The sequence below is a fragment of the Gigantopelta aegis genome, chromosome 4 (assembly GCF_016097555.1).
Source record: "Gigantopelta aegis isolate Gae_Host chromosome 4, Gae_host_genome, whole genome shotgun sequence".
NCBI lineage: Eukaryota > Metazoa > Mollusca > Gastropoda > Neomphalida > Peltospiridae > Gigantopelta > Gigantopelta aegis.
Genome location: NC_054702.1, coordinates 3,522,016 through 3,535,983, shown reverse-complemented (window position 1 = coordinate 3,535,983; position 13,968 = coordinate 3,522,016). Strand labels below are relative to the sequence as shown.

General features: G+C 37.6%; 1 protein-coding gene across 1 annotated transcript in view; it reads left to right on the top strand.

Moving 5' to 3' along the window:
* The window catches only part of LOC121372065 (ATP-dependent RNA helicase DHX33-like), a 57,040-nt gene that overhangs the window by 4,993 nt on the left and 38,079 nt on the right, over positions 1–13,968 (top strand). Inside the window, exons 3-9 of the mRNA XM_041498322.1 lie at positions 428–600; positions 1,580–1,630; positions 2,916–2,987; positions 4,745–4,854; positions 6,431–6,548; positions 7,195–7,293; positions 11,071–11,156. Of these exons, the coding sequence (XP_041354256.1) occupies positions 428–600; positions 1,580–1,630; positions 2,916–2,987; positions 4,745–4,854; positions 6,431–6,548; positions 7,195–7,293; positions 11,071–11,156 (709 nt within the window). The remainder of the gene's footprint in view (positions 1–427; positions 601–1,579; positions 1,631–2,915; positions 2,988–4,744; positions 4,855–6,430; positions 6,549–7,194; positions 7,294–11,070; positions 11,157–13,968) is intronic.

The following is a 13,968-nucleotide window of genomic DNA, read 5'->3' as shown; positions in this document are numbered from 1 at the left end:
AATGTCTACGATTTCAGGGTACGTAATGTTACTGTACGTATCCTCTTGCAGAAACACAATCTGTGTCAAGGGTGTCCATTTCCTGTCACATGATCATCGTGATGTTCTTAGGCTTTGATCGGAGCTGTTGTTGGTTTTTTGTTAACATATTGATGTCCTTTCTATTTCAGTATATTTATGTCTAAAGTTAAAAAATCACAATATAAAACATGTCATAGTTTTAGAATTAGTGTATACTGTCTCTAGAACAATAAACACTATTAATGTAGTTTATAGATTTTTTTTTCATTTTCACACTTTAAAGTTATATTCATAATATATACATTGATATAAAAAAGCAGGGTGATTTGGCAAAATTTTCGGTTTACCCAGAGCTAGGTTTGAAAAGTGAAAACGAAGTAAAAAGTCTAAATTTTTGTTTCCTCAGATGGGCAGAGCACAAAAAGCAATTGGAATGAGCAGTACGAGAAACTGCGACAGGAGCGAACTCAGCTGCCGATTTATCCCTCAAAACAAACCCTGATTGAGGAAGTCGAGAAAGTGGACACTGCGATAGTGATTGGAGAAACGGGTAGCGGAAAGACAACTCAGATCCCACAAGTAATATACATATGAGATCTTTTATTTATGTACTGTGTCAGTTGATGTATGCTAATATTTTACTGATTCACTTTTAAAGTCATTTTCCTGCTTTTTTTGAAGTAAGGTTGAAAGAGTTGAAAATATGCAGAATTTTGAAAATAGCAATTAGTGAAAAAGTTTAAATGAGAGAGTGTCAGACTAGGGTATAGTCCAGTCGTTATGGGTTGGTATAGTGGTGTGGATGGTCCTGACTCCAATAAAAAACTAAAGTAAAGTCTAGAAAAGAGTAGATGAGGCGGGACCCCGCATCTGATTTCTTCTTAGAGTGGGACGGTCAATCTTCCAGTACTGCTAGGACAGGCTCGGATATGTAGAGACTAAACGCAGAACAGCCATCATACGAGTCACGGGAAATGTTGACAAAAGTCGGCCGGAGAAATAACGTGGAGGCAAGGAATCTTGCTCAAAAGAATCCAACCTGGTGGCGCAGGCTGTCGAAACGAGAAGCGTCCCAGTATTCAGTCGGTCCCAATGGCCGCGTACATCCCAGTAGAAAACTCATTTCATTGACAAAAACAAAATAAAATGGAGGATTCCCCAAGTCAAGCAAGCGAAAGCATGTGCAGTGTGCACAGGCGAAACAAACACGTCTCACTGCGGCGAGCTCCAGACTGGGAATGCAAGGGTAGTTAATAAGTAATTAGTGATTTTGTTTATTTGTATTTGTGATCCTGAATACATACACCTTCGTTAGGTTTATTCCCAGTACAGCCTGTCCTGTGGATGAATGTTTCCTACATTGTGGAAACTATGTATGGCTGGTATATTATAAGCTGATGATATATGCTATATTAGAGTACATGTGTGTATTAAAATACCCTCTGCTTCTACTAGGTCGGGTAAGTAGCCATTTGGTAGCAAGGTGTTTGTTTTTAGATACTCTGATCACATTCTGGGATTCCTGTGAAAATAAGCTGAAAATTGTTTTTAATTTCAGTATCTGTTGGAGACGCGTCTGAACCGAGGTGCAATAATAGCTGTAACCCAGGTAAGTAACTTTAGTTTCACTTGTAAAAACCTCAGTCCAATGTGTGCGGAGCTGCACATGAGGTTGTTACCAGAGATTGCACGGTTTCATAGCTGTTTTTATCCAGTCCCCAGACTGCTTCCCCCTGTACTGGTTTTCATGCTTCTTTTTTTAATTTGTTCAGCAAGGGTCCACTACCCTTGGTAATGATAAATCTTAGTTTTATTGCTGAATATTGACTTTCATAGTGCTTAATGTACTCGATTGAAAATTGTTATTTACATTATTGGCATTGTGCAATGTTGAAAAATATATTGTAACTCTTAATGACTCCATAAAAAAAAGTCAGTTTATTTGAGCCATATACAAACATCATTATTGTCAAGAGTGTATTGGAGTATGCTTTGAGCCATATACAAACATCATTATTGTCAAGAGTGTATTGGAGTATTCTTTGAGCCATATACAAACATCATTATTTTCAAGAGTGTATTGGAGTATGCTTTGAGCCATATACAAACATCATTATTGTCAAGAGTGTATTGGAGTATGCTTTGAGCCATATACAAACATCATTATTGTCAAGAGTGTATTGGAGTATTCTTTGAGCCATATACAAACATCATTATTTTCAAGAGTGTATTGGAGTATGCTTTGAGCCATATACAAACATCATTATTGTCAAGAGTGTATTGGAGTATGCTTTGAGCCATATACAAACATCATTATTGTCAAGAGTGTATTGGAGTATGCTTTTTAGCTGCTCCCCGATGTTTAATAATTTGTTGTGCTCTAGTAGTGTCGTTGAAAAAAGAAAGAAATGTTTTATTTAATGACGCACTCAACCCATTTTATTTACGGTTATATGGTGTCAGACATATGGTAAAGGACCACACAGATATTGAGAGAGGAAACCCGCTTCATGGGCTGCTCTTTTCGATGAGCAGCAGGTGTCGTTAAACAAAGCAAACCTTTACTAATAAGGGGCAGAATGTAGCCCAGTGGTAAAGCACTCGCCTAATGTGCAGTCGGTCTAGGATCAATCCCTGTTGGTGGGCCTATTGGTCTATTTCTCATTCCAGCCAGTGCATGACGACTGGTATATCAAAGGCCGTGGTATGTACTATCCTGCCTTTGGGATGGTGCATATAAAAGATCCTTGCTACTAATGAAAAAAAGTAGTGGGTTTCCTCTCTAAGATTATTTGTCAAAATTACCAAATGTTTGACATCTATAGCCAGTGATTAATTAATAATTGTACTCTAGTGGTGTTGTTAAACAAAACAAACTTTAACTTGTGTTTCAGCCACGTCGAGTTGCAGCTATTACAATCGCCCAGCGAGTAGCTCAAGAGAAACGGTCGGAGCTTGGAGGATTGGTAAATTTTACTTTACTGAAGAAATAGAATGTCATTTGTTTCCATCGAGATGTTAAACAACTTTCTTGTAATATTTATGTTTCTGTTCAGCTTTTTACACTATTTTAATAACTACTGAGTTTTTAAATTGATACGAATCTTGCATTATTTGTTATAATAATCTTTGTTTGACACCTAATAGTTAACATATGTATTTTGTGCTAGGGTATCCTTACACATTTATTCATTCATTTCTGGTAAGTGTATATTAAGTCACCGATGTGGGGTTTTCTACTATGTTGTGTGAGTGTATTTCTCATTGGAAATTGACATCAAGGTAGACAGGTTTCCAACAGATAATACACAATTTAAGGAATTTTTCATACAAAATTCTGCTTTTTTGTTTAATTAAAAAGCTTGCTTTCATAATATGAGCCTCTTGTCAGTAATGATTACATTATGTTTGGCTTCTATAAAAGAAGTGCTTGTTTACAGGTTGGATACTGTGTGAGGTTAAGGTTGTAATGATGTTTTCAGGTTGGGTACTGTGTGAGGTTAAGTGCTTGTTTTCAGGTTGGATACTGTGTGAGGTTAAGTGCTTGTTTACAGGTTGGATACTGTGTGAGGTTAAGTGCTTGTTTTCAGGTTGGATACTGTGTGAGGTTAAGTGCTTGTTTACAGGTTGGATACTGTGTGAGGTTAAGTGCTTGTTTTCAGGTTGGATACTGTGTGAGGTTAAGTGCTTGTTTACAGGTTGGATACTGTGTGAGGTTAAGTGCTTGTTTTCAGGTTGGATACTGTGTGAGGTTAAGTGCTTGTTTTCAGGTTGGATACTGTGTGAGGTTAAGTGCTTGTTTACAGGTTGGATACTGTGTGAGGTTAAGTGCTTGTTGTAATGATGTTTTCAGGTTGGGTACTGTGTGAGGTTAAGTGCTTGTTTTCAGGTTGGATGCTGTGTGAGGTTAAGTGCTTGTTGTAATGATGTTTTCAGGTTGGATGCTGTGTGAGGTTAAGTGCTTGTTGTAATGATGTTTTCAGGTTGGATACTGCGTGAGGTTAAGTGCTTGTTGTAATGATGTTTTCAGGTTGGATACTGCGTGAGGTTAAGTGCTTGTTGTAATGATGTTTACAGGTTGGATACTGTGTGAGGTTAAGTGCTTGTTGTAATGATGTTTTCAGGTTGGATACTGTGTGAGGTTAAGTGCTTGTTGTAATGATGTTTACAGGTTGGATACTGTGTGAGGTTAAGTGCTTGTTGTAATGATGTTTTCAGGTTGGATACTGTGTGAGGTTAAGTGCTTGTTGTAATGATGTTTACAGGTTGGATACTGTGTGAGGTTAAGTGCTTGTTGTAATGATGTTTTCAGGTTGGATACTGTGTGAGGTTAAGTGCTTGTTGTAATGATGTTTACAGGTTGGATACTGTGTGAGGTTAAGTGCTTGTTGTAATGATGTTTTCAGGTTGGATACTGTGTGAGGTTAAGTGCTTGTTGTAATGATGTTTTCAGGTTGGATGCTGTGTGAGGTTAAGTGCTTGTTGTAATGATGTTTTCAGGTTGGATGCTGTGTGAGGTTAAGTGCTTGTTGTAATGATGTTTTCAGGTTGGATACTGCGTGAGGTTAAGAGCTTGTTGTAATGATGTTTTCAGGTTGGATACTGTGTGAGGTTAAGTGCTTGTTGTAATGTTGTTTTCAGGTTGGTACTGTGTGAGGTTACGGTTGTAATGATGTTTTCAGGTTGGTACTGTGTGAGGTTAAGGTTGTAATGATGTTTTCAGGTTGGGTACTGTGTGAGGTTTGAAGATGTCACGTCAGAGACGACCAAAATAAAATACATGACTGATGGAATGCTGCTCAGAGAAGCCATTTTGGATCCAATCCTCAAACGGTAAAGATGATTTTGTAAAGACGATTTTGTAAAGACGTTACAGAACATAAACGGTCCCATGCTGCTAATCATGTGTATATTAAAAAATAGGCTTTACAGGTCATGTGGTAATTATGGAATTGCCCAGGTGTAGTTTTATCAATGTGTCAGTTAGATTGGAAGTGTGATAATGCCATAACAAATTCAATAATTCAAGTATGACGTCACTGGGGTTTTTACTGGTGCATTGTTACTCTATAAAAACATTATAGGCTATTGACCACATAGTGACTATCACAAGAATTATACCCATTCATTGTGATTTTGATGAGTTGAGTTTGCCAGAAGTGTCCATTAATAATAAATCAGCATTTCAGTAACAGAACAGTATTGTGAAATTCTGAATCTATCGGGTCCTCTCAAGTGTTGTATATTTTTCTAATGGTCGCAGAACATTTCACAGAGGTTACATGAGGATAATTACGAAAAATATATTTGGAGCAAAAATACATACATTTTTTATACGATGTCTTTATTTTTGAGCGCAAAAAAAATATACTAGTACTCTTTATTGGAAGTTATATATTTATGGGTACGGTATAATTTGTTACCAACAAGTCAATATCCAAAGCCATTAAGTATTATACAAAACAGCAGAGCCAGCATATGTCTGCATTTGATTTCTCAGTCCATGTCTATTTCTGGCAAACATTCTGATAATAAAGTGAACTTGTCCATTTTTATTTTATTTTATAGTCACATCTAGGCCTAAACCATTGCTTTTAAATACAAAATATCTATGACAGATACATACAAGCATGTGTTTAGTAATGTGCAGCTCGCCAGCTGTTAATAAATGTCCCAAGTTCTCTAATGCTGAATGTGTGACTTCTAAAACAGTACAAACAATACCGGTTACAACACACTGTTGTGGGTTATTTACGGGTGTATACTACCAAATCAAATCCCATAGGTGACAATAGTAACATATGTGGCTAAAACTTCTACCTAAAGCATATCAATCGACATAAACATCACAGATATAAATACTACCACCCCTGACTCTTAAAGTGAATCAGAAAAAATTGGGGGTGAAGCTGCTCATTTCAGAGATAAGAGGTAGCATGTATGACTACCCTAGTTCCGCACAAAATTTTAGTACTTTTTTATACAGGTACCCCTCACATGTTTTAAGCACAAGGCTAATTGACACAGTGGTACTAGATGAAATAAAATTGCATACATATTTTGCTCAGATGAAACTATTTTTTTTTACAACCAACACACTCAGATTTATCACCAATCACAAGACATGTGGTGTTAATTTCTCTATCAAAAGTTTGGTGCACCTCGAACTTTGACCCAGCCAGAAGTTATTTGGTTTAGTACTACCTTAAGGGTGCATTGTATAGTCTTCAAAATTTGGTATTTTAAAATGCTCTCAAGTGTTGTGAACTATACTGAAGCTTGAATACTTTAATGTATATTTTTTCATGATAAAATTAATAGGATAAATGGACCTAAACTTTCACAAGACTGATCATTATAGTGCTGGGGTAGTGGTAAATAAATGTCCCTTTGGGTTGTGTTTTGTCAGGTATTCTGTGGTGATTCTTGATGAAGCCCACGAGAGGACGATTCACACTGATGTGTTGTTTGGAGTCGTAAAGGCTGCCCAGAGGAAGAGGAAGACCAGCGGGATGAAACCTCTCAAGGTCAGTCCGACTATACTTGAAGAAATATTTGGGACTTTGTCCTTGGTTTGAACATAGCAGTATGTTCGACCATTCCGCGTTCAAACCAGGGAGATTCTACTGTAATTTAACTAATTTTAATTGGTACATAATTACTCTTTTGTTTGCTGTTTTTAATTCTTCACCCACTGCTGCTGTTTAGAATTGTCTTTGTTTCAAATAATGAGAACATGATTAATGATTATAATTTTTGTTTGATCTTCCATTCTGGTTGCATATTTATTTCTATTATTGCTTCACCACTGAGCTAACTCCTGGTCCCATGCTTAATAAAACTTGAAAGTCACAACTCAAGTCATTAATAACATCTTGAAATTTTCCTGTCATGGCAGTGCCAAACAAACTGTATGCATGTTTGAGTCTAAACTCGGAATTATTATAAGAAGGTCAGGGAACATTTTGTTCAGTGTCACAATTCGCGACACAAGTTTCAGAGATCGCTACACAATTTTAAAACATTAAACAGTAATTGCTAATCAAGATTTTAAAAACAAACTGTTCCCAGCATGGACCCTGAACTGTTGAAATAGCTGCATTTACAAAATGTTATCTTGTTTCATTGATCTCGATCATTGTTTTGGTTCAATAAATTTTGACCATATTGCAGATACTTGTGATGTCTGCTACGATGGATGTAAATCATTTCTCGGACTACTTCAACAACGCTCCGATCCTTTATTTGGAGGGAAGGCAGTACCCAGTAGAAGTTAGTAATTATAATATATATAAGTGAAGGCAGTACAATATATATAAGTGAAGGCAGTACCCAGTAGAAGTTAGTAATTATAATATATATAAGTGGAAGGCAGTACCCAGTAGAAGTTAGTAATTATAATATATATATAAGTGGAAGGCAGTACCCAGTAGAAGTTAGTAATTATAATATATATATAAGTGGAAGGCAGTACCCAGTAGAAGTTAGTAATTATAATATACTGAACAAAATAAGAAACTTCCACTAACTTTGCTTGAACATAACTTGATGAAAACAAACCGGGGGAATAATTGTTATATATGCGTTTAAAGAGTGTTCCATGATGCATTGTTTGGTGCAAACATCATGGCCATAGGTTAACAGAAATTGGGATAAATTTTGACCAAGTGTGTAGGGGTTATAAAACAAACACCCATTTATTAACGGGTATGACCACCTCTTGAATTGACCACTGCAGTGCATCGCAGGCGCATAGAATTGACTAAAGTGTTGATTTCTGCCTGTGGAATATTGTTCCATTCCTGAATGAGCGCTTGACGAAGTTCGTTGACGTTAGCAGGTGGGTTGGGACGACGCCTCAATCGTCTGTCCAGACTATCCCAGACATGCTCGATGGGGTTGAGATCAGGACTTTTAGCGGGCCAGTCATCAATGAAATCAATGTTATTTGTCCTAAGAAAATTTACAGTGTCTCTAGCTGTATGAGAGGTGGCATTATCATGCTGAAAAATCAAGATGTTGGCGTTGTTATGGAACAGAGGAATGACGTGATGAGCGAGAATGTCATCGCGATAACGTTGAGCATTTAAATTGCCATCAATGATGACTAGTGGTGAACGATAACCATGGGCAATGGCTGCCCAGGCCATGACACAACCCCCACCCCCGAAACGATCTCGTTCAAGAACACAACAGTCAGCATAGCGTTCATTTCTCCTACGGTAGACGCGCACCCTGCCATCACCACGTTGTAAAGAAAATCTGGATTCATCCAAAAAAAGAACGGTATTCCAGTGTCGCCATATCCAACGAGTGTGTATACGTGCCCAATTAAGAAGATTTAGACGAGGACGTTGCGTTAAAACGCATCCGACGTAAGGACATCATGCATGTAAACCGTTCTCCCGCAGACGATTACGAACAGTTTGCTCACTGATTCGGTTATTATGAAGCCCAGGTGTGTTAGCAGCAGTAGCAGTGGCAGTTTGGAATCGATTGCGCAAATGCATGTTCATGATATAGCAGTCTTGACCATGCGTTGTAACACGCAGACGTCCACGACGTGGCAAGTGATGCTTCCTGTCATTTGAAATCTTACGGGAAGATTTCGTATCACTCGACTAGAACTCCCAACATGCCTTGCAACGTCTTCTGTCGACATGCCAGCATCAAGCATGCCAATCGCCCGTTCGCGTAAATTATTGGGTATTCTTGGCATACTAAAAATTCCACAATGTAAAAACTTTAATTTTTTTACAAATTTTGAAGCGTTTTCATTCACTTGACAACAATGTCAGTAAGATAAGTAAAACAAATTGACCGAATACTACACAGGACATGTCGAACCATGCATGCACGTGCCAATTGAATTTCACGTTGTCGACGATTAACAGTGCAAAAATAATCGATAAAATTCATAAATCCTGATAATACAGCTCACGGCTAATACTACCTATATAATTTCATTACACAATGAATTCTTTAACACAACAAATACTATATGTACAAATCGGAAGTTTCTTTTTTTGTTCAGTATATATATAAATGAAGGCAGTACCCAGTAGAAGTTAGTAATTATAATATATATAAGTGAAGGCAGTACCCAGTAGAAGTTAGTAATTATAATATATATAAGTGGAAAGCAGATTTCAGTCAAAGTTTGCAATAATAATCAATACTGTATATCTTCGACTGTAAGTCGATCTCAGCTATAAGTCAAATACCTGGCTTTGTGTTTATAAAACTTTTAGAGTCCAGACTCGAGACTCTAATAGAGTCTGAGACAGTAATGTCATGACAACGCCATACAAATTGTATGCATGTGATGTCATTAGAGACTGAGTCTGGACTCTAAAAGATTTATAAACACGGACCCTGATTTCAATCCCTGAAATGTTTTTATTTATTTTATTGACCGGGTTATAAGTCAACATAAAAAATTACTAATAAATATTAAAGTATTTCTTATTTTGAGCAAATGAAAATCATAAATGGCTCATATATACTTTATTACAACAAAAGAAAACTATTTTTGAAACTTTGGCTTTGTACTTTGTGATATTCCATTTCCAAAAAAATCTCATTACACATAGCATCAAAAGGGAATATATTCATAATAGATAGTGAAACTGTTTAACTGTTGCCTAAAAGCACTGTACAGCATAGTTTTGTTTATAAACAATGACTTTATTTATCAACAGTACAATGTCCAGTGTGAAACATGAATGCATCAGCCATTAACACTGTAAGGAAAAATAACTGTTATTGAAAATATACTGTTGTTTGCCCCAAAATTGCTTCTCCTTGTTAGAATCAGTCTGAGCTATTTTTTAGTGAAAGCTGATCATGAACATGTTTGTGTATACATATTTTGTAAATTAACACATTTTAATATTTACACTGGGATAATTCAACAGTGAAAACTTGCAATGCCTTCCCCAAAATTCTAATATTTTTTTTGTATAATTCTCTGACCCTGTTATAAGTCCCCACCCCCACTCCAGTTATAAAATAATATTTTGATGAAAAAGATTTGACTTGTGGGCGAAGATATACGGTACTTAAATAATAAATAACAGTCTATGAGAAAATATGGATTATTATCTGTCCCCAAGTGAATGAATGTTGTAAACCCGAGCCTTTGGTGAGGGTTTTTTCAACATTCATTCATGAGGAACAGATAATTTGTAACTCCTCATAGCAAGTTGGTTATTCTCTTTATTACCCATTGTCACTTTTAACTGGTTGCTTTTAGAAAAAAAATCTCACTGCTGTCTACAGCACATCATCTTTCTATAACCAAAGGTTTACAATACAAAATAATATGACAGTGATTACGTTACAAAATAGTAAAGACAGTTATGCTACTGAAGTTGTTGCATATGATTTCAAGTTTATGAAACAAAGCATCAACATTTTCCTGAAAATTGTAGATGGTATAACATGTATAATCTAACTCATGAATGGAAACATTAAATGAATGAAAGTGAAGTTACGACTGTAGCCAAACATCGTAATTTTAAGCCAACTAATCAGATGGTGTCCAACCAATCTGCACATTGCAACCTCGGATATTTTAGCCCATATGGGTGATAAAATGTAATCTTAATTGCATATAGGCACATGTGTATATTATGGAGACTAAATTACATGGTTAAGTTTTTTTTAGACATGTAGACAAAATCCAAAAACATGGGAAATATGCAGCAACCATTTATGAATTACACCAAAAACATGGGGAAATTTATGTGTTACACCAAAAATGTAATTTAAAAAAAAAAAAAACCATTTATGGATTATATAAACATAGGACAATTTACATACGCTATTTATGGGTTATACAAAAAACAGGGGGAAAATTTACATAAATCATTTCAGGTAACTAACTTACATGGGGTTTTTATTTGCATAACCTGTTATTACCAGGAAATTTGTGTCCTAATTTAGTGTTCAATAAAATAAATGAGTAATAAAACCATTTTCTGAGGTTCTATGCTGGTGTGAAAGTTCGGAAGTATGATTGCTGAACTCATTTTCGTTTCCTTTCAGCTGCTGTATGCCTGTGAACCTCAAAGTGACTACCTGTATGCGTCCCTTGTTACACTCTTCAAAATACACAAACAGGAGCCACCCGGGTAACTACTTTTGTTTTCTTTCAGCGGCTGTATGCCCACGAACCTCAAACTGACTACCTGTATGCCCGCGAACCTCAAACTGACTACCTGTATGCCCGCGAACCTCAAACTGACTACCTGTATGCCCGCGAACCTCAAACTGACTACCTGTATGCCCGCTAACTTCAAACTGACTACCTGTATGCCCGCTAACCTCAAACTGACTACCTGTATGCCCGCTAACCTCAAACTGACTACCTGTATGCCCGCTAACCTCAAACTGACTACCTGTATGCCCGCTAACCTCAAACTGACTACCTGTATGCCCGCTAACCTCAAACTGACTACCTGTATGCCCGCTAACCTCAAACTGACTACCTGTATGCCCGCGAACCTCAAACTGACTACCTGTATGCCCGCTAACCTCAAACTGACTACCTGTATGCCCGCGAACCTCAAACTGACTACCTGTATGCCCGCGAACCTCAAACTGACTACCTGTATGCCCGCTAACCTCAAACTGACTACCTGTATGCCCGCTAACCTCAAACTGACTACCTGTATGCCCGCGAACCTCAAACTGACTACCTGTATGCCTGCCTTCTTACTCTCTTCAAAATTCAGTCGGTTGAGTGCTCACTTGAGGTGCTTGCATCACACGATCGAATCACCTCGGTGGATCCATTCTGCTGATTGGGTTTTTTGTCGTTCCAATCAGTGCACCACAACTGGACAAAGGCTGTGGTATGTGCTTTTCTGTCTGTGGGAAATTGCATATAAAAGATCCCTTGCTGTGTTAAGAAAAAATGTAGCGGGTTTCCTCTGATGACTACGAGTCAGCATTACCAAATGTTTGACATCGAATAGCCGATGATTAATGAATCAATGTGCTCCAGTGGTGTCGTTAAATCAAACAAACTTCTTCTCTTCAAAATACACAGAGCCATCCAGGTTAACTAGTTCTGTGGGATTGCGCTTAGTAATAACTTTGTTTTGTGTAACTATTTATATGCAATTTTTATTAACACCCCATGACATGCATATAACATTTGATATAGTAATGCAATGTCTTTACAGATGTTATGAGTTTTTTGGGTTGTTTTTTTTTAAGACTACTTTTCAGAATTACCAAGTATTTGACATTTGATCAATATACCCTAATGGTGTTGTTAAAAATAACAAACTTTAACTTTCAAGCAAGAAGTACGACAAAGAACCGCCACACAGTATTATAAAAGGACCAAGTACATTTTGAGTGACTATGATGTGAATTTGACTATTCTTTTATTTTTATACTCACACCGGTACAACCGGAGGGTACTGTAGGTTTCGTCTCCATCCTTCTGTCTGTCTGTCTGTCTTGTCTGTCTTGTCTGTCTGTCTGTCTGTCTGTCTGTCTGTCTTGTCTGTCTGTCTGTCTGTCTGTCTTGTCTGTCTGTCTGTCTGTCTGTCTGTCTGTCTGTCTGTCTGTCTGTCTGTCTGTCTGTCTGTCTGTCTGTCTGTCTGTCTGTCTTGTCTGTCTGTCTGTCTGTCTGTCTTGTATGTCTGTCTGGCTGTCTGGCTGTCTGTCTGGCTCTGTCTGTCTGTCTGTCTGTCTGTCTGTCTGTCTGTCTGTCTGTCTGTCTGTCTGTCTTGTCTGTCTGTCTGTCTTGTATGTCTTGTATGTCTGTCAATCTTTGTCTGTCTGTCTGTCTATCTTGTCTGTCTGTCTGACTTGTCTGTCTGTCTGTCTTGCCTGTCTGTCTACCTTGTCTGTCTTGTCTGTCTGTCTGTCTATCTTGTCTGTCTATCTGAATTGTTTGTCTGTCTTTCTTGTCTATCTTGTCTGACTGTCTGTCTCTCCATCTTGTCTGTGTCTGTGTTTATGTCTGTTTGTCTGTCTTGTCTTGTCTGTCTGTCTGTGTTTATGTCTGTCTGTCTGTCTGTCTGTATGTATGTATGTATGTTTCTCCATCTGTCCCACATATTTTTCCAGACATTTTTCACAATGCCTCCAGATATTGAGATGAAATTTTATATACAGTATAATCATGTTCTGTTACAGATCAAGCTTGTTCATTTCGATTTGCTGATATTTGACCTTTGAATTTTGGAGATATGAAAAGTTGTTTTCCAGACTTTTTTCTTCTTTTTTTTTTTACAATGCTTCAAGATAATGAGCTGAAATTTTGTGAAAGTGTGATTTTCCTGTCAGTTATAGCCCTTGAACTTAGGAGATATGAACCGTTGCTGGGCCTGGTAAGGGACATGTATTGGTTTAACAGTTATAACTTAGGAGATATGAACCGTTGTTGGGCCTGGTAAGGGACATGTATTGGTTTAACAGTTATAGCCCTGGAACGTAGGAGATATGAACCGTTGTTGGGCCTGGTAAGGGACGTGTATTGGTTTAACAGTTATAGCCCTTAAACGTAGGAGATATGAACCGTTGTTGGGCCTGGTAAGGGACATGTATTGGTTTAACAGTTGTAGCCCTTGAACTTAGGAGATATGAACCGTTGTTGGGCCTGGTAAGGGACATGTATTGGTTTAACAGTTATAGCCCTCGAACGTAGGAGATATGAACCGTTGTTGGGCCTGGTAAGGGACATGTATTGGTTTAACAGTTATAGCCCTGGAACGTAGGAGATATGAACCGTTGTTGGGCCTGGTAAGGGACATGTATTGGTTTAACAGTTATAGCCCTCGAACGTAGGAGATATGAACCGTTGTTGGGCCTGGTAAGGGACATGTATTGGTTTAACAGTTATAACTTAGGAGATATGAACCGTTGTTGGGCCTGGTAAGGGACATGTATTGGTTTAACAGTTATAGCCCTCGAACGTAGGAGATA